The sequence below is a fragment of the Bombina bombina genome, chromosome 5 (genome assembly GCF_027579735.1).
Source record: "Bombina bombina isolate aBomBom1 chromosome 5, aBomBom1.pri, whole genome shotgun sequence".
Taxonomy (NCBI): domain Eukaryota; kingdom Metazoa; phylum Chordata; class Amphibia; order Anura; family Bombinatoridae; genus Bombina; species Bombina bombina.
The window spans coordinates 193,581,308-193,602,895 of NC_069503.1; the positions used below are offsets into that span (position 1 = coordinate 193,581,308).

The following is a 21,588-nucleotide window of genomic DNA, read 5'->3' on the forward strand; positions in this document are numbered from 1 at the left end:
AGGTAATGGACTACTACTAATGGAAATATTGTCTGCTTTTGAAAGTTTATCATGACAACTAACACAAACTACAGCCGGAGGAACAGTTACCACAAGTTAACAACAAATGCACTTAGCTTTGGTAGAACCGACATCAGGCAGCAGCATTCCAGAAGTAGATTCTGATACAGGGTCAGATTGCGACATCTTGCAATATGTAATAGAAAAAACAACATATAAAGCAAAATTATCAAATTCCTTAAATGACAGTTTCAGGAATGGGGAAAAATGCAAACAGAATAAGCCTCTGGAAACCAGAAGCAAAAAGAAACAAAGACTTAAATAATGTAAAAAAAACTGGCGCCAAGTATGACGCCCACAATTGAAAAAAATGTTGGCGCCAAAAACGTCTGCAACAAACACGAGCGTCCTAGATGACGCAACTACGTGAAAACTCTCGGCGTCAACTACGACGCCGGAAATGACGTCATTAACGTCAACAAACGTAATTCTCGCGCCAAAAAAATCTTGCGCCAAAAATTACGCAATAAATTCTAGCATTTTTTGCACCCGCGAGCCTAACAGCCTGCAATTTAGAAAGAAAAGTCAATTTGAAAAATTTTCAGGTAAGAAAAAAATTTAATCATATGCATTTCCCAAAAATGAAACTGACAGTCTGTAAGAAGGAAATATACTGATTAACCTGAATCATGGCAAATATAAGTACAAAACATATATTTAGAACTTTACATATAAAGTGCCAAACCATAGCTGAGAGTGTCATAAATAAAATAAGACATTCTTCCCAAAAGACACTCATCTACATATAGTAGGTAGCCAAACCAGTACTGAAACGAGAATCAGCAGAGGTAATGGTATATACGAGTATATGGTCGATCTGAAAAGGGAGGTAGGAGAAGAATCTCTACGACCGATAACAGAGAACCTATGAAATAGATTCCCGATAGGATGACCATAGCATTCAATAGGCAATACTCCCTTCACATCCCTCTGTCATTCACTGCACTCTGAGAGGAAAACCGGGCTTCAGCATGCTGCAAAGCGCATATCAACGTAGAAATCTAGCACAAACTTACTTCACCACCTCCATAGGAGGCAAAGTTTGTAAAACTGAATTGTCGGTGTGGTGGGGGGGTGTATTTATAGGCATTTTGAGGTTTGGGAAACTTTGCCCCTCCTGGTAGAAATGTATATCCCATACGTCACTAGCTCATGGACTCTTACCAATTACATGAAAGAAATATATTTAAACATAGCAAGCAGAAGACATTATACTCCCAGTAGGAGATAAGTAATAAAATGCTAATTTTCAATGTTTATAAGTATTGGGCATTGGTATACAGACAGCGATAAGATAAGGAAGCATTTGTGTGTATAAAAATTGAAAAGATAAGGAGGACTGATTTCTCTGCAAGCTCAGACAATTTTAATGGGTTGTGGTTTCAAAGAACAGAGCAAATTATTTAATAAACAAAAATAAACCTAAATAAGTTCTCATACATTTTATACTCTGCTGCTGGTGTAATACGTTATTGGAAACACATTATAGGGATAGTATAGTCAAAATTAAACTTTCATGACACAGATAGAGCATGCAATTTTAAGCAATTTTCTAATTTCTCCTGTTCTCATTTTTTCTTCGTTCTCTTGGTATCTTTATTTTAAAAAGCTGGAATGTAAGCTTAGAAGCCGGCTCATTTATGGTTCAGCATCTGGATAGCGCTTGCTGATTGGTGTCTAAATGCAGCCATTCAATCAGCAAGTGCTACCCAGGTGCTGAACCAAAAAATTGGCCGGCTCCTAGACTTACTTTTAAGCTTTTTTAAATAAAGATACCAAGAGAACAAAGAAATATTGATAATGGGAGTAAATTAGAAAGTTGCTTAAAATTGCATGCTATATCTTAATCATGAAAGTTTATTTTTGACTAGACGATTCCTTTAAGGGGTAACCAACCTTTAAATAATACAACTCCAATCCACAATGTAAACTGCACAAACCAGGTTACAGGCCACTGTGGACCCATTTTATCTATGTTTGGATCTACACATTCCAGCTAGATGTAAGTAGTAAACACGCTTTAAACAACGCCCACACTGTCCTCAGAGCTGTCTGCTTCCTCCTGTTTCATCTGCAGTGCTATTTCATATGCCACAATTCCCTGTGTCTCATGCTATAGGATAGTATGTTTGGATTTTGGGGGTAACTGTCTAGGTATCTGTCGCATCGACTGTGTATTCAGTATGGGTGGGCGGCAGTGACATTAGGATAAGCATTAAATATATATATATATATATATATATATATATATATATATATATATATATATATATATATATATATCTTATAGGATGGCTAGTTCCTTTAGAGACCACCAACAGAAAACATCTCAGTACTACCAGAGCAGAGTTAATCGCAATAAATAAGTCACAGTCAGACCTATAAAATGAAATAAAAATAGAAAGGAAAATTTTAGGTTCCAATTGACACTGTGTAAAACACTGGACTTAATGACTCAAGATCCTATTGTAATGTATTGTTCATTTGTAGGATGACAATGTATACTATAATTATCACTATATACATACATTTCCCATGCTGTAATTACTTACAGAGTAGTAACAGGCATCCCATTAGCGATATACAGGAATATAAATAAGGGAGGTAAAACTCCCAGAGATCTGTAAAATTAAAGACAGCACAAAACAGTTATTACCATTTGTTTTCTGGGATAGGAAATGCAGCATATTGCACTCAGTTACTAACACAGTTTATGTAAAAGCATGAAATGATTGTTGTTGGTATTTAAATATAATCATTATGATCTTTGGCATCCAGGTCGTAGGGCACAAAATGATTGGAGGAAGCCAGATTCGTCATCAATATGCTAAATTCAGTAGTAGATGAGGGAGGAGGAACAGCGGTATGGTAAAAAAATGTTTTAAAATAAGCATCTTTGTAAAATGTAATGAATTAAAGTGCCCCTGTTTTTAAGATTATTTTTAGATGCTGGGCAGTAATTCATTAAACTTTACAATCACTTTAAGCTAAAATTAGCCAGTATTAAAAATCTTCCATTTTCATTGCACAAATTATTATTAAATACATTTATGTCAAATTTTGGAATTCATTTGTGCTACTATGGATAGCTGAAAATTATATAATATTAAAAAATATGACACCGCCCCCACCCGGCTGGCAACATTTTCTGTGGAGAACACTGAAGACACTACTTCCAATATGTCAAACTAAAATGCAAAGTCTGCAATAGTTAATGGACCATTAAATACAATCTAATTGCATCATCAAAAAGTGCATAATAAAAAGAGAATGCATCAGCACTTACACTGAATATTAAATGAGCAATAGATTTTATTCTAACAAATTTAAACATTTATTTTAATTTGCCAACCCCCTGTATCACGTGACAGCCATCAGCCAATCACACTCATATACGTATACACTGTGAAATCTTGCACATGCTCAGTAGTAGCTGGTGCTTAGAAAAAGAATGTGCACATGAATGATGAGGGATGTATGTTTACTTTAGTGTCCCATTAATTAAATGTATCCCCTGCCTATAAAAGGTATATGAAACTCCAATTTTTCTTTCATGATTCAGACAACATATATCTTTTGGTAAAAAGCAGGGATGTATGCTTAGGAGACGGCCCATTTCTGGAGCACTATATGACAGCAGTTTTGCAAGAATTGTATCCATTTGCAAGAGCACTAGATGGCAGCGCTATTTCCTGCCATGTAGTGATCCAGATGCCTACCTAGGTATCTCTTCAGCACAGGATATCATGGGAAAGAAGCAAATTTGATAATAGAAGTACATTGGAAACTTTTTTTAAAATTTTTCATATCCCTTTAACTGCTATTTCTCAAACTTATTTTACATTTGTCTGATTGTTTTTCACGTAATCTTCCTAATTGTAAGGTATTATGAATAATGTAAGTAAACATTGATTTCATCATTTGCCTTTGTAAAATGCAGGGCTACACTTTGATGTTTGTCATCTCTTAATTCCTTACTATAAATCTGTCCATCTCCTCTAGATATTATGTGATCACCGAGTCTAAGAAAGAAATCTGTTATTGATTGCTTTATAATCAAGTCTGCTATCAAGTTCATTCAATTTTAGCATCTTAACAAAATTGTGCAACATCTCCTTTGATCATTCCAAGAGAAAAAACACATCATCTATATACCTGACCACAAACTGTCCAATTCATGTCACGGAATACATTCCAATCAACCAATAAAAAGGTTACTTTACATGAGAGACACAGAGGGCCCATTGCTGTTCCTTGTACTTGCAAACAGAACCTCTTAATTGCCGGGTCACTTCACACCGCTGTTTTTAATTTTTTTGCTCATAAGGCCCCATGTAATAATGCATTAAAGGGCCATAATAGTTGAAAAATGACATGCTCTAATCCGTTAGAGCATGCCATTTTACGACTATTGACCCTATTCTACCTTGAGTTTAACCCCCGCAAAGGGGTTAAACATACAGTAGATGTGCCGCTCGGGAATCGCTGTGCACTGCTGGTCCCAAGTGAAACCTGCTGCTTATCCAATCAGCAACACTCAGATGTGTACTTAGCAGCAGGTCCTGAGTGGCACACACTTTGCAGGGGTTAAATACACAGTAGAGCAGGATTGATAGTCGTAAAATTACATGATCTAACAGATTAGAAAGACTACCCCTTTTCCTCTGTGGCACAAATATAAGGTGGTAGGACAGAAATAAAAAATGACATAACAAAAATAAGCTCAAAGCAGTGTTAATTTTCGTAGACTAAAACTAGGCTAAAACTAAAACTATTCTGATGACTAAAACACAACTAAAACTAAAATGGCATTTTAGTCAAAAGCCGTCAACCGCAAATACGCCGGAATTCCGCAGCATAATTGTTGCGAGCTTGATCCGACCTAGTTATCAAAGCCTACAGACCGGCAAAAGTTGAAATTTGTGACGTAACATACGATCCCCCGGTCTCAATCTGACGCAGATCGATGCTTACGTCATTACAGATGTTCCGAATACACATTCGGCTCTGACACTTTTCCCCATATATCTCATTTCTAACAGGTACGCTCGCGGCTATTCCAGCCCAGCGTACCTGGTTTTCAATCCGCCACCCTGGAGGCCGCGGATGCCATAGAAATCAATGGGAGTCTGAAAGCAGTGAAAGCTTATGTTCGATGCTGCCAGATATCCCATTGATTTATATGGTTGAAAACAAGAAACGTTTAACACCCTAACATAAGCCCCGAGACTAAACACCCCTTATCTGCCGCTCCGACATCGCCACCACCTACATAATGTTATTAACCCCTATTCCGCCGCTCCGGGACCCCGCTGCAACCTAAATAAAGTTATTAACCCCTATCCCGCCGCTCCCAGACCCAACAACCACTAAATAAACATATTAACCCTTAAATCTCTGGCCTCCCACATCACTACCACTAACTAAACCTATTAACCCCTAAACCGCCAGCCCCCCACATCACCATAAATTAAGCTATTAACCCCTAAACCTAACAACCCACTAACTTTAAATTAAAATTACAACATCCCTATCTTAAAATAAATTTAAACTTACTTGTAGAATTAAAAGAAACTATTTTTAACCTATTAATTAACCTACCCTAGCTATTATACTACAATGAAATTAAACTACCAATTAAATAAACTAAATTACATATTAAAAAAATCTAACCCTACTCAAATCATTTAAATCTATTATTAAACCTTATTACAAATTACCAAAAAAATAAAAATAAATGATAAGCTACAAAAAATAAAAAAAATAAATTACAAAAAAACCCCAGAATTTATGCTTACCTGATAAATTACTTTCTCTTGCGGTGTATCCAGTCCACGGATTCATCCTTTACTTGTGGGATATTCTCCTTCCCTACAGGAAGTGGCAAAGAGAGCACACAGCAGAGCTGTCCATATAGCTCCCCCTCTAGCTCCACCCCCCAGTCATTCGACCAAAGGTTAGGAAGAAAAAGGAGAAACCATAGGGTGCAGTGGTGACTGTAGTTTAAATAAAAAATGTTACCTGACTTAAATGCCAGGGCGGGCCGTGGACTGGATACACTGCAAGAGAAAGTAATTTATCAGGTAAGCATAAATTCTGTTTTCTCTTGCAAGGTGTATCCAGTCCACGGATTCATCCTTTACTTGTGGGATACCAATACCAAAGCTTTAGGACACGGATGAAGGGAGGGAACAAGACAGGTACCTTAAACGGAAGGCACCACTGCTTGCAAAACCTTTCTCCCAAAAATAGCCTCCGAAGAAGCAAAAGTATCGAATTTGTAAAATTTGGAAAAAGTATGCAGTGAAGACCAAGTCGCTGCCTTACAAATCTGTTCAACAGAAGCCTCATTTTTGAAAGCCCATGTGGAAGCCACTGCTCTTGTAGAATGAGCAGTAATTGTTTCAGGAGGCTGCTGGCCAGCAGTCTCATAGGCCAAACGGATGATGCTTTTCAGCCAAAAGGAAAGAGAGGTAGCAGTCGCTTTCTGACCTCTCCTCTTACCAGAATAGATAACAAACAAGGAGGATGTTTGTCTGAAATCCTTAGTTGCTTGTAAATAGAACTTTAAAAGCACGAACTACATCAAGATTGTGTAACAGACGTTCCTTCTTCGAAGAAGGATTAGGACACAGAGAAGGAACAACTATTTCCTGGTTAATATTCTTGTTAGAAACAACTTTAGGAAGAAAACCAGGCTTGGTACGCAAAACTACCTTATCTGCGTGGAACACCAGGTAAGGTGAATCACACTGCAAGGCAGATAATTCTGAAACTCTTCGAGCAGAAGAGATAGCTGCCAGAAACAAAACTTTCCAAGATAACAACTTAATGTCTATAGAATGTAAAGGTTCCCCTTGAAGAACTGAAAGAACTAGATTTAGACTCCATGGCGGAGCCACAGGTTTATAGACAGGCTTGATTCTGATTAAAGCCTGAGCAAACGCTTTAACGTCTGGTACCTCTGCCAGACGCTTGTGTAAAAGAATAGACAGAGCAGATATCTGTCCCTTTAAGGAACTAGCTGACAATCCTTTCTCCAATCCTTCTTGGAGGAAAGACAATATCCTGGGAATCCTAATCTTACTCCATGAGTAACCCTTGGATTCACACCAACCCAGATATTTCCGCCATATCTTATGGTAGATTTTCCTGGTGACAGGCTTTCTAGCCTGAATCAGAGTATCTATAACTGACTCAGAGAAACCACGCTTTGATAGAATTAAGCATTCAATCTCCAAGCAGTCAGACGTAGAGAAACTAGATTTGGATGCTTTAACGGACCCTGTATTAGCAGATCCTGCCTCATTGACAGTGTCCATGGTGGGACAGATGACATGTCCACTAGGTCTGCAAACCAAGTCCTGCGTGGCCACGCAGGCGCTGTCAGAATCACCGAAGCCTTCTCCTGCTTGATTCTGGCAACCAGACGAGGGAGAAGGGGAAACGGTGGAAAAACATAAGCCAGATTGAAGGACCAAGGCACTGCTAGAGCATCTATCAATACCGCCTTGGGGTCCCGGGACCTGGACCCGTAGAGAGGAAGTTTGGTGTTCTGACGGGACGCCATCAGATCCAACTCTGGAGTGCCCCATAGCTGAGTCAGCTGGGCAAACACCTCCGGGTGGAGTTCCCACTCCCCCGGGTGAAAAGTCTGACGACTTAGGAAATCCGCCTCCCAGTTGTCTACTCCTGGGATGTGAATTGCTGAGAGCTGGCAGGAGTGATCCTCCGCCCACTTTATTATTTTGGTTACTTCCGTCATCGCTAGGGAACTCTTTGTTCCCCCCTGATGATTGACGTAAGCTACAGTCGTGATGTTGTCCGACTGAAATCTGATGAATTTAGCCGCAGCTAGTTGAGGCCATGCCTGAAGAGCGTTGAATATCACCCTCAGTTCCAGAATGTTTATCGGGAGAAGCTTTTCTTCCTGAGACCATAAGCCCTGAGCTTTCAGGGAGTCCCAGACCGCCCCCCAGCCTAACAGACTGGTGTCGGTCGTTACAATGATCCACTCTGGTCTGCGGAAACATATTCCCTGAGACAGGTGACCCTGAGACAACCACCAGAGAAGAGAATCTCTGGTCTCCTGGTCCAACTGAATTTGAGGAGACAAATCTGCATAATCCCCATTCCACTGTTTGAGCATGCATAGTTGCAGTGGTCTGAGGTGTATCCGAGCAAAAGGGACTATGTCCATTGCCACTACCATTAATCCGATTGTCTCCATGCACTGAGCCACAGATGGCCGGGGAATGGAATGAAGAACTCGGCAAGTAGTTAAGAGTTTTAATTTTCTGACCTCCGTCAGAAATATTTTCATTTCTACCGAGTCTATTAGAGTCCCTAGGAAGGGAACCCTTGTGAGAGGGGAAAGGGAACTCTTTTTGATGTTCACCTTCCACCCGTGAGACCTCAGAAAGGCCAATACAATCTCCGTGTGAGACTTGGCTCTTTGGAAGGACGGCGCCTGAATTAAGATGTCATCTAGGTAAGGCGCCACTGCTATGCCCCGCGGTCTTAGTACCGCCAGGAGGGACCCTAGCACCTTTGTGAAAATTCTGGGAGCAGTGGCTAAGCCGAAAGGAAGAGCCACAAACTGGTAATGCTTGTGCAGAAAGGTGAACCTGAGAAACTGGTGATGATCTTTGTGGATAGGAATGTGTAGGTATGCATCCTTTAGATCCATGGTAGTCATATATTGACCTTCCTGGATCATTGGTAAGATTGTCCGAATGGTCTCCATTTTGAATGATGGGACTCCTAGGAATCTGTTTAGAATTTTTAGATCCAGGATGGGTCTGAAAGTTCCCTCTTTTTTGGGAACCACAAACAGGTTTGAGTAAAAACTCAGCCCTTGTTCCATGATTGGAACTGGGTGGATCACTCCCATTGTATGTAGATCTTCTACACAGCATAAAAACGCTTCTTTCTTTGTCTGATCTGTAGACAGACGAGAAATGTGGAACCTCCCCTTTGGAGGAGAACCCTTGAATTCTAGAAGATATCCCTGGGATACAATATCTATCGCCCAAGGATCGTGTACATCTCTTGCCCAGGCCTGAGCGAAGAGAGAGAGTCTGCCCCCTACTAGATCCGGTCCCGGATCGGGGGCTACCCCTTCATGCTGTCTTGTTGGCAGCTGCAGGCTTCTTGGCCTGTTTACCCTTATTCCAGCCCTGGTAAGGTTTCCAGGTTGCCTTGGGCTGTGAAGAGTTACCCTCTTGCTTTGCAGCCGGAGAGGATGAAGCGGGGCCATTCCTGAAAATACGAAAGGAACGAAAATTAGCTTTGTTCTTTGTCTTAAAGGACTTGTCCTGAGGGAGAGCATGGCCTTTTCCCCCGGTGATTTCTGAAATAATCTCTTTCAATTCAGGCCCGAAGAGGGTCTTTCCTTTGAAAGGGATGTTCAAAAGCTTGGATTTAGATGACACATCGGCCGACCAGGACTTTAGCCATAGCGCCCTGCGCACCAAAATGGCGAAACCTGAATTTTTCGCTGCTAACTTAGCTATTTGGAAAGCGGCGTCAGTGATAAAAGAATTAGCTAGCTTTAGAGCCTTAATTCTATCCATAATTTCCTCATATGAGGTCTCCGTCTGGAGCGAGTCTTCCAGCGCCTCAAACCAGAAAGCGGCTGCAGTAGTTACAGGAATAATGCAGGCAATAGGCTGGAGAAGAAAACCTTGTTGAACAAAAATTTTCTTAAGTTAACCCTCTAACTTCTTATCCATAGGGTCTTTAAAAGCACAACTGTCTTCAACTGGTATGGTTGTGCGTTTAGCAAGTAAAGAAACAGCCCCATCCACCTTAGGGACCGTCTGCCACGAGTCCCGCACAGGGTCAGGTATGGGGAACATTTTCTTAAAAACAGGAGGGGGAGCAAAGGGAACACCTGGTCTATCCCACTCCCTAGTAACGATATCCGCAATCCTCTTAGGGACCGGAAACGTATCCGTGTAAACAGGGACCTCTAGGTACTTGTCCATTTTACACAATTTCTCTGGGATCACCAAAGGGTCGCAGTCATCCAGAGTAGCTAATACCTCCCTAAGCAAAACGCGGAGGTGTTCTAGTTTTAATTTAAAAGCCAATGTATCTGAATCTGTCTGAGGAAACCTTCCTGAATCAGAGACTTCTCCCTCAGACATCAAATCCCTCGCTCCCACTTCAGAGCGTTGTGAGGGTATATCTGATACGGCTACCAAAGCGTCAGAATGCTCATAATCTGTTCTTAAAACGGAGCTATCACGCTTTGCAAGTAACACGGGCAGTTTAGATAAGAAGGCTGTAAGAGAATTATCCATGACTGCCGCTAATTCTTGTAATGTAAAAGAGTTAGACGCACTAGAGGTACTAGGCGTCGCTTGCGCGGGCGTAACTGGTTGTGACACTTGGGGAGAGGCAGATGGGCTACCCTCGTTACCTTCAGTCTGAGAATCATCTTGGGCCACATTCTTAAGTGCAACAATATGATCTTTAAAGTGTATAGACATATCAGTACAAGTGGGACACATTCTGAGTGGGGGTTCCACCATGGCTTCTAAAACACATTGAACAAGGATTTTCCTTAGTGTCAGACATGTTTAACAGACTAGTAGTATACACAAGCAGGCTTGGAAATCACTTTAATCAAATTTAATTGAAAAAACGTTACTGTGCCTTTAAGAGATAAAAAGAGCACACAATTTAACAAAACAGTGAAAAATGCAGCAATCCTCTTGAAATTTTCACAGTATGTACCTAAAGCCTTAATAAGATTGCACCACAAGTTGCAAAACGATTAACCCCTTAATGCCCAAACCGGAGCAGCCTAAAGCCAACACCCGGTTAAAATTAGTACAGCACCTTGCCACAGCCTTGCTGTGGCCCTACCTGCCCTTAGGGATCAGATTTGGGGGAATATAGCTTCTATAAGGCCCTCAAACAGCAGCAGGACCCTCCATGTGAAGCAGCATGAACTTCTCTGCAATTCTAACTGCGCATCTGAGGCGCGAAATTAGGCTCCTCCCACTCTATTCCAGAGCAGTGAGGCCTAAGAAATCACTTCTAAGTGAATAAAATGTAGCCATGTGGGTAATAACCCCAGAAAGAACCCAAAAGGGCTTTCAAAGTGTCTTGCAAACGATATTTTCCTTAGCTAAACAATCGATTGCCCTGAATAAGTGTCAACCAGCATAATTAGCCCTATTATGTAAGCATTCAATTCCTTACTAAGTCTGTGAACATAGCTTACCCTCCCCTCATGGGGATATTGTCAGTCTCTTCTAGCATTATCTCAGTCTTGTCTAGAAATAAATGACTGAACATACCTTATTGCAGTTCACCCTGCAAACTGATCCCCCCAACTGAAGTTTTCTGGTACTCCTCAGTCCTGTGAGGGAACAGCAGTGGATTTTAGTTACATCATGCTAAAATCATTTTCCTCTCAGCAGAAATATTCATCACTTTTCTGCTAGAGTAAATAGTACAAACCGGTACCATTTAAAATAAACTTTTGATTGAAGATAATAAAAACTACAATTCTAACACCACATTCACTTTACCCTCCCGTAGAGAGACCCTAGTGCTTAGAGCCGGCAAAGAGAATGACTGGGGGGTGGAGCTAGAGGGGGAGCTATATGGACAGCTCTGCTGTGTGCTCTCTTTGCCACTTCCTGTAGGGAAGGAGAATATCCCACAAGGATGAATCCGTGGACTGGATACACCTTGCAAGAGAAAAACACATTATTAAAAATAAAAAATAATTATACCTAATCAAATAAAAAAAAAACCTAGCCTGCAATAAACTACCAATGGCCCTTAAAAGAGCAGCTGTTTTACCTGTAAAAAACACCCCCCCAACAGTAAAACCCACCACCCAACTAACACCCCCAAATAAAAAAAAAATCTAAAATAACCTAAGCTCCCCATTGCCCTTAAAAGGTCATTTAGCTCTTTTACTGCACAGACCCTAATCTAAAAATAAAACCCACCCAAAAAACCCTTAAATAAACCTAACACTAACCCCCGACGATCCACTTACAGTTATTGAAGTCCCGCTTGAAGCATCCATCCAGCCAGCAAGAAGTCTTCATACGGGCGGCCTCTTCCATCTTCATCCAGCTGGTGACGTTCTCATCCAGGTGGCAAGAAGTCTTCATCCATTCGGGGTGGAGCGGGTCCATCCTGAAGACATCCGGCGTGGAGCTCCACTTCATACAGTTGCCTCCGTAAACTGGAACTTCAATGCAAGTGACGTCATCCAAGCTGATTGAAATATTTCAATCAGCCACTAGGATTAGAGCTGCTAAAATCTTATTGGCTATTCCAATCAGCCAATAGGATTTGAGCAGCTCTCATCCTATTGGCTGTTCTAATCAATGGGATGAGAGCTGCACAAATCCTATTGGCTGATTGGAACAGCCAATAGGAATTTTAGCAGCTCTAATCCTATTGGCTGATTGAAATCTTTTAGCCAATAGGAATGCAAGGGACGCCATCTTGGATGACATCACTTGCATTGAAGTTCCAGTTTACAGCGGCGACCATATGAAGAGGAGCTCCGCGCCGGATGTCCTCAGGATGGACCCGCTCTGCGCCGGATGGATGTAGATAGAAGATGCCGTCTGGATGAAGACTTCTTGCCGCCTGGATGGATCCTTCAAGCGGGACTTCAATAACTGTAAGTGGATCGTCGGGGGTTAGTGTTAGGTTTATTTAAGGTTTTTTTGGGTGGGTTTTATTTTTAGATTAGGGTCTGGGCAGTAAAAGTGCTAAATGGCCTTTTAAGGGCAATGCCCATACAAATGCCATTTTCAGAGCAATGGAGATCTTAGGTTATTTTAGATAGTTTTTTTATTTGGGGGTGTTGGTTGGTTGGGTGGTGGGTTTTACTGTTGGGGGGTGTTTGTATTTTTTTTTTTTTTACAGGTAATAGAGTTGGTAGTTTATTGTAGGCTAGGGTTATTTTAATGGGGGGGGGGGGGGATTTTGATAGGGCTATTAGATTAGGCGTAATTCTTTTTTTATTTTTGATAATGTAGGTTTTTTTTTCTCCATAATTTAGTTTTTTTTATGTTTTGTAACTTGGCGTTTATTTTTTTTTGGTAATTTAGTAATTTTTAATAAGATTAAATAGTATATTTAAATAATTTGAGTAGGGTTAGGTTTTTTTTAATATGTAATTTAGTTAATTTAATTGCTAGTTTAATTTAATTGTAGGATAATAGTAAGGGTAGGTTAATTAATGGTTTAAAATTAGTTTCTTTTAATTCTACAGGTAAGTTTAAATTTATTTTAAGATAGGAATGTTGTAATTTTAATTTAACGTTATTGGGTTGTTAGGTTGAGGGGTTAATAGGTTTAGTTAGTGGTAGTGATGTGGGAGGCCATAGGTTTAGGGGTTAATACGTTTATTTAGTGGTGGCGGGGGCCGGGAGCGGCGGGATAGGGGTTAAACAGTTTAGTATAGTGGTGGCGTTTAGTGACAGGGTATAAATAAAGTTGGTAAAAAGCCGAATAGATGCGAGATCGATGACTGCTAGTTAACAACAGTCCGATGCTCATCACCCCGTACTTGGTGCGCGTCTTTTTGCCGGCTTTTTTTAATAAATATGGAGATCGTATTCAGGTCTGCGGCCGCAATGTTAGGGGAGTGTATTGATGCAGTCGAGACTGAATAAATGTTGATTTAGTTTTAGTGTTAACATTAACACTTTATGCAAGGTGTTATAATCAATCCATATCTTATTGCTGCTCTTTTGTTAAAGAAAAAAAAAAAAAGCAAGGTTATCTTCTTGTTGATTTACTAAACTTAGTTTTATTTAATTTTAAGATAAATAAAAACATGTTATATAGCACAACAGTTAAATCTGTTAAATCCGTATTCAATCGCATGTTCAAACCTTAATACCATAAATAAAAACTGGTTAATAAACCTTTACTCCAGTAGTATATAATAAGTTTGTAAGTTCTAGATGTAAATTTTTGGCATAGTTTTCGTCAGCTGCATGTTTTCATTGAAGAAAACTAAAAGGAACTGGTTCTAAGACAGAATACCGACGGACAGAATGCCGCAGAATGTTCCGAATTCGGCCGAGGGCAGATACGCTCCAGAGTGCTCTGTTCTAATCAGAGCCTCGGCACCGCAACCGCCTCTGGGAACCTAGCCATGGGTCTCACCCCGCACGTCTTGTGGTTCTCTGTCTGGGTGATTATCTATCTATTGAATCTTCCTATCAAATCTATCTTGTAGCCGGACTGTTATCCAATTGCCACTTGTCTGTCGGAATATTACCCGTCTGACAAATGTCCGTCGGATAACAGTCTGGCCACTGAAGGAACTTTACGGTTGCTGTAATAAATTGCTTCACAGTGAACGGTTTTAAAATGGATCCGGTGCTGAAGGCAGTAACTTCAGCACCAGAACCATTTTACAACATTCCCTGTACTGTGAGGAAGCAGGAAGGGTTGGCTTCAGCTCCCTTTGCAAAGTCGCCGACTGCCAGTACTACGTGTACTACCGGCACCTGTACTGTCCTGTATGCACTGTCACTATGCAGGGTGTTGCTAGGCAGCAAAGTAAAGCACTAATGCTGACCGTCTGGCACCCACCTGGCCCTCAATCATCTTTGGGAAATTATAATTCCCAGCCTTAACTGGCGTGACGATGCCAATCCTTGTTCCATATGCGCTGTGCTATGCGCTTGCGGACAGGATAGGAGCAGGAACATTTGAATGAGGGGGCTGAGCCAGTGCAGCAGAGTTGGAATTCAACACTTATTGGCATTTGCTTGAGGGGAATCACGGTGATCACTTTCCATAGTATGAGCTGTGAGGTAAGACAGACTTTAGAGGAACACTGAAATGTTGCTGGTATTGGGAGGTCAAGGCATAAAGTGTGGTCAGAAAGCTTGGAGGCGAGCACAAATCTTTGTGACAGAAAGAGCTACTGCCCGTCAAGCTTTCTAACTTCAAGCATTAGTAAAGCTGCCATTTTTTTGCCTCTCAAATTGCTTCTAAAAATCCTTATACCTTGCCTATCTTACATAAGATGCCCCAGAAGCTGTAAAAACATATTAAAATATACTAGAAAGCTTTATATTTTGGGATTTCTAGTGATGTCCTGTAACAATTTTCCTCTTCCCATAGTTAGTCTCAAAGTTTCCTTTGCGCAGGAACACTTAACCCCTTAGTGACCAAGGACGTGCCAGGCACGTCCTACAAAAAGTGTCAGTTAATGACCAAGGTTTGCCTGGCACGTCCTCTAGGGTTTCAAGCACTGGAAACGATTGTGATCGCTTCTTGACGCTTACAGGAAATTGCAGTGATGCCTCGATATTGAGGCATCACTACAATACCCTTTTTACCCACCAATGCAGAGAGGGCCACTCTGGAAAACAAGGGGTTATAAAAAAAATAAAAAAAATATGCACATTTGATTACAAACTGGGTACTGGCAGACCGCTGCCAGTACCTAAGATGGCCACAAAAATGAAGAGGGGGGGCTTAAAAGAGCTGTTTGGCGGGATCGTGGAGGTTTGGGGGTTAGGAAGAACCTACACTGCAGAAACTATATATAATTAAAAAAAGATAAAAACAAAAAAAGGCTTTTATTTTAGTACCAGCAGACTTTCTGCCAGTACTTAAGATCGCGGTGACAACTGTGGGGTGGAGGAGGGAAGAGAGCTGTTTGAGAGGGGTCAGGAAGGGATCAGGGGTGGGATGTGTAAGGTGGGAGGCTGATCTTTACACTAAAGCTGAAATTAACCCTCAAAGCTACCTAATTAACCCCTTCACTGCTGGACTTAATACAAGTGCGATGCGCAGCGGCATTTAGCGGCCTTCTAATTACCAAAAAGTACTGCCAAAGCCATAAATATCAGCTATTTCTGAACACAGGGGATCCCAGAGAAGCATTTACAACTATCTGCGCCATAATTGAACAAGCTAAAGTTTGTGAAAAAGTGAACGATTTTTTTTATTTGATTGTATTTTACGGTGAAATGGTGGCATGAAATATACCAAAATGGGCCTAGATCAATACTTTGAGTTGTCTACTAAAACAAAAATATATACATGAAGGGTTATTCAGGGATTCCTGACAGATATCAGTGTTACAACGTAACTATCCCTAATTTAAAAAAACAAAAATGGTTTGGAAATAGAAAAGTGCTACTTGTATTTATCGCCCTATAGCTTGCAAAAAAAGCAAAGAATGTGTAAACATTGGGTATTTCTAAACTTAGGACAACATTTAGAAACTATTTAGCATGGGTGGTTTTTGGTTGTTGTAGATGTGTAACAGATTTTGGGGGACAAAGTTAGAAAAAGACTATTTTTATAGTAAATATATATATATATATATATATATATATATATATATATATATATATATATATACACACACACACACACACACAGGTGGCTCTCATTTTACAACGGTTCAATTTACACCGTTTTCAGAATAACAACCTTTTTTCCAGTCATGTGACTGCTATTGAAAAGCATTAAGCAGTGCATTTATTAAAAACATAATTTATGTAAGAACTTACCTGATAAATTCATTTCTTTCATATTAGCAAGAGTCCATGAGCTAGTGACGTATGGGATATACATTCCTACCAGGAGGGGCAAAGTTTCCCAAACCTCAAAATGCCTATAAATACACCCCTCACCACACCCACAATTCAGTTTAACGAATTGCCAAGAAGTGGGGTGATAAAAAAGTGTGAAAGCATATAAAATAAGGAATTGGAATAATTGTGCTTTATACAAAAATCATAACCACCACAAAAAAGGGCGGGCCTCATGGACTCTTGCTAATATGAAAGAAATGAATTTATCAGGTAAGTTCTTACATAAATTATGTTTTCTTTCATGTAATTAGCAAGAGTCCATGAGCTAGTGATGTATGGGATAATGATTACCCAAGATGTGGATCTTTCCACTCAAGAGTCACTAGAGAGGGAGGGATAAAATAAAGACAGCCAATTCCTGCTGAAAATAATCCACACCCAAAATAAAGTTTAATGAAAAACATAAGCAGAAGATTCAAACTGAAACCGCTGCCTGAAGTACTTTTCTACCAAAAACTGCTTCAGAAGAAGAAAATACATCAAAATGGTAGAATTTAGTAAAAGTATGCAAAGAGGACCAAGTTGCTGCTTTGCAAATCTGATCAATCGAAGCTTCATTCCTAAACGCCCAGGAAGTAGAAACTGACCTAGTAGAATGAGCTGTAATCCTCTGAGGCGGAGTTTTACCCGACTCAACATAGGCAAGATGAATTAAAGATTTCAACCAAGATGCCAAAGAAATGGCAGAAGCTTTCTGGCCTTTTCTAGAACCGGAAAAGATAACAAATAGACTAGAAGTCTTACGGAAAGACTTAGTAGCTTCAACATAATATTTCAAAGCTCTAACAACATCCAAAGAATGCAACGATTTCTCCTTAGAATTCTTAGGATTAGGACATAATGAAGGAACCACAATTTCTCTACTAATGTTGTTGGAATTCACAACTTTAGGTAAAAAATCAAAAGAAGTTCGCAACACCGCCTTATCCTGATGAAAAATCAGAAAAGGGGACTCACAAGAAAGAGCAGATAATTCAGAAACTCTTCTGGCAGAAGAGATTGCCAAAAGGAACAAAACTTTCCAAGAAAGTAATTTAATGTCCAATGAATGCATAGGTTCAAACGGAGGAGCTTGAAGAGCCCCCAGAACCAAATTCAAACTCCAAGGAGGAGAAATTGACTTAATGACAGGTTTTATACGAACCAAAGCTTGTACAAAACAATGAATATCAGGAAGAATAGCAATCTTTCTGTGAAAAAGAACAGAAAGAGCAGAGATTTGACCTTTCAAGGAACTTGCGGACAAACCCTTATCTAAACCATCCTAAAGAAACTGTAAAATTCTCGGTATTCTAACAGAATGCCAAGAAAAATGATGAGAAAGACACCAAGAAATATAAGTCTTCCAGACTCTATAATATATCTCTCTAGATACAGATTTACGAGCCTGTAACATAGTATTAATCACAGAGTCAGAGAAACCTCTTTGACCAAGAATCAAGCGTTCAATCTCCATACCTTTAAATTTAAGGATTTGAGATCCTGATGGAAAAAAGGACCTTGTGACAGAAGGACTCTTGCTAATATGAAAGAAATGAATTTATCAGGTAAGTTCTTACATAAATTATGTTTTCTTTCATGTAATTAGCAAGAGTCCATGAGCTAGTGACGTATGGGATAATGACTACCCAAGATGTGGATCTTTCCACGCAAGAGTCACTAGAGAGGGAGGGATAAAATAAAGACAGCCAATTCCTGCTGAAAATAATCCACACCCAAAATAAAGTTTAATGAAAACATAAGCAGAAGATTCAAACTGAAACCGCTGCCTGAAGTACTTTTCTACCAAAAACTGCTTCAGAAGAAGAAAACACATCAAAATGGTAGAATTTAGTAAAAGTATGCAAAGAGGACCAAGTTGCTGCTTTGCAAATCTGATCAACCGAAGCTTCATTCCTAAACGCCCAGGAAGTAGAAACTGACCTAGTAGAATGAGCTGTAATCCTTTGAGGCGGAGTTTTACCCGACTCGACATAGGCATGATGAATTAAAGATGTCAACCAAGATGCCAAAGAAATGGCAGAAGCTTTCTGGCCTTTTCTAGAACCGGAAAAGATAACAAATAGACTAGAAGTTTTTCGGAAAGATTTAGTAGCTTCAACATAATATTTCAAAGCTCTAACAACATCCAAAGAATGCAACGATTTCTCCTTAGAATTCTTAGGATTAGGACATAATGAAGGAACCACAATTTCTCTACTAATGTTGTTGGAATTCACAACCTTAGGTAAAAATTGAAAAGAAGTTCGCAACACCGCCTTATCCTGATGAAAAATCAGAAAAGGAGACTCACAAGAAAGAGCAGATAATTCAGAGACTCTTCTGGCAGAAGAGATCGCCAAAAGGAACAAAACTTTCCAAGAAAGTAATTTAATGTCCAATGAATGCATGGGTTCAAAAGGAGGAGCTTGAAGAGCCCCCAGAACCAAATTCAAACTCCAAGGAGGAGAAATTGACTTAATGACAGGTTTTATACGAACCAAAGCTTGTACAAAACAATGAATATCAGGAAGATTAGCAATCTTTCTGTGAAAAAGAACAGAAAGAGCAGAGATTTGTCCTTTCAAGGAACTTGCGGACAAACCCTTATCTAAACCATCCTGAAGAAACTGTAAAATTCTCGGTATTCTAAAAGAATGCCAAGAAAAATGATGAGAAAGACACCAAGAAATATAAGTCTTCCAGACTCTATAATATATCTCTCTAGATACAGATTTATGCGCCTGTAACATAGTATTAATCACAGAGTCAGAGAAACCTCTTTGACCAAGAATCAAGCGTTCAATCTCCATACCTTTAAATTTAAGGATTTCAGATCCTGATGGAAAAAAGGACCTTGCGACAGAAGGTCTGGTCTTAACGGAAGAGTCCACGGTTGGCAAGAGGCCATCCGGACCAGATCCGCATACCAAAACCTGTGAGGCCATGCCGGAGCTACCAGCAGAACAAACGAGCATTCCTTCAGAATCTTAGAGATTACTCTTGGAAGAAGAACTAGAGGCGGAAAGATATAGGCAGGATGATACTTCCAAGGAAGTGATAATGCATCCACTGCCTCCGCCTGAGGATCCCGGGATCTGGACAGATACCTGGGAAGTTTCTTGTTTAGATGAGACGCCATCAGATCTATTTCTGGAAGTTCCCACATTTGAACAATCTGAAGAAATACCTCTGGGTGAAGAGACTATTCGCCCGGATGCAACGTTTGGCGACTGAGATATTCCGCTTCCCAATTGTCTATACCTGGGATATGAACCGCAGAGATTAGACAGGAGCTGGATTCCACCCAAACCAGAATTCGAGATACTTCTTTCATAGCCAGAGGACTGTGAGTCCCTCCTTGATGATTGATGTATGCCACAGTTGTGACATTGTCTGTCTGGAAACAAATGAACGATTCTCTCTTCAGAAGAGGCCAAAACTGAAGAGCTCTGAAAATTGCACGGAGTTCCAAAATATTGATCGGTAATCTCACCTCCTGAGATTCCCAAACTCCTTGTGCCGTCAGAGATCCCCACACAGCTCCCCAACCCGTGAGACTTGCATCTGTTGAAATTACAGTCCAGGTCGGAAGCACAAAAGAAGCCCCCTGAATTAAACGATGGTGATCTGTCCACCACGTTAGAGAGTGTCGTACAATCGGTTTTAAAGATATTATTTGAGATATCTTTGTGTAATCCTTGCACCATTGATTCAGCATACAGAGCTGAAGAGGTCGCATGTGAAAACGAGCAAAGGGGATCGCGTCCGATGCAGCAGTCATAAGACATAGAATTTCCATGCATAAGGCTACCGAAGGGAATGATTGTGACTGAAGGTTTCGACAAGCTGAAATCAATTTTAGACGTCTCTTGTCTGTTAAAGACAGAGTCATGGACACTGAATCTATCTGGAAACCCAGAAAGGTCACCCTTGTCTGAGGAATCAATGAACTTTTTGGTAAATTGATCCTCCAACCATGATCTTGAAGAAACAACACAAGTCGATTCGTATGAGATTCTGCTAAATGTAAAGACTGAGCAAGTACCAAGATATCGTCCAAATAAGGAAATACCACAATACCCTGTTCTCTGATTACAGACAGAAGGGCACCGAGAACCTTTGTAAAAATTCTTGGAGCTGTAGCTAGGCCAAACGGCAGAGCCACAAACTGGTAATGCTTGTCCAGAAAAGAGAATCTCAGGAACTGATAATGATCTGGATGAATCGGAATATGCAGATATGCATCCTGTAAATCTATTGTGGACATATAATGAACTTGCTGAACAAAAGGCAAGATAGTCCTTACAGTTACCATTTTGAACGTAGGTATCCTTACATAACGATTCAATATTTTTAGATCCAGAACTGGTCTGAAGGAATTCTCCTTCTTTGTTACAATGAAGAGATTTGAATAAAACCCCATCCCCTGTTCCGGAACTGGAACTGGCATAATTACTCCAGCCAACTCTAGATCTGAAACACAATTCAGAAATGCTTGAGCTTTCACTGGATTTACTGGGACACGGGAAAGAAAAAATCTCTTTGCAGGAGGTCTCATCTTGAAACCAATTCTGTACCCTTCTGAAACAATGTTCTGAATCCAAAGATTGTGAACAGAATTGAACCAAATTTCTTTGAAAAAACGTAACCTGCCCCCTACCAGCTGAGCTGGAATGAGGGCCGCACCTTCATGTGGACTTAGAAGCAGGCTTTGCCTTTCTAGCAGGCTTGGATTTATTCCAGACTGGAGATGGTTTCTAAACTGAAACTGCTCCTGAGGATGAAGGATCAGGCTTTTGTTCTTTGTTGAAACGAAAGGAAAGAAAACGATTATTAGCCCTGTTTTTACCCTTAGATTTTTTATCCTGTGGTAAAAAAGTTCCTTTCCCACCAGTAACAGTTGAGATAATAGAATCCAACTGAGAAC

General features: G+C 40.2%; 1 protein-coding gene across 3 annotated transcripts in view; it reads right to left on the minus strand.

The window, feature by feature from the left end:
* LMBR1 (limb development membrane protein 1) overlaps positions 1-21,588 on the minus strand; it is a 777,013-nt gene that overhangs the window by 251,174 nt on the left and 504,251 nt on the right. For all 3 annotated transcript variants that reach the window (XM_053713821.1, XM_053713820.1, XM_053713822.1), the window contains exon 7: positions 2,613-2,681. In XM_053713821.1, the coding sequence (XP_053569796.1) occupies positions 2,613-2,681 (69 nt within the window). The remainder of the gene's footprint in view (positions 1-2,612; positions 2,682-21,588) is intronic.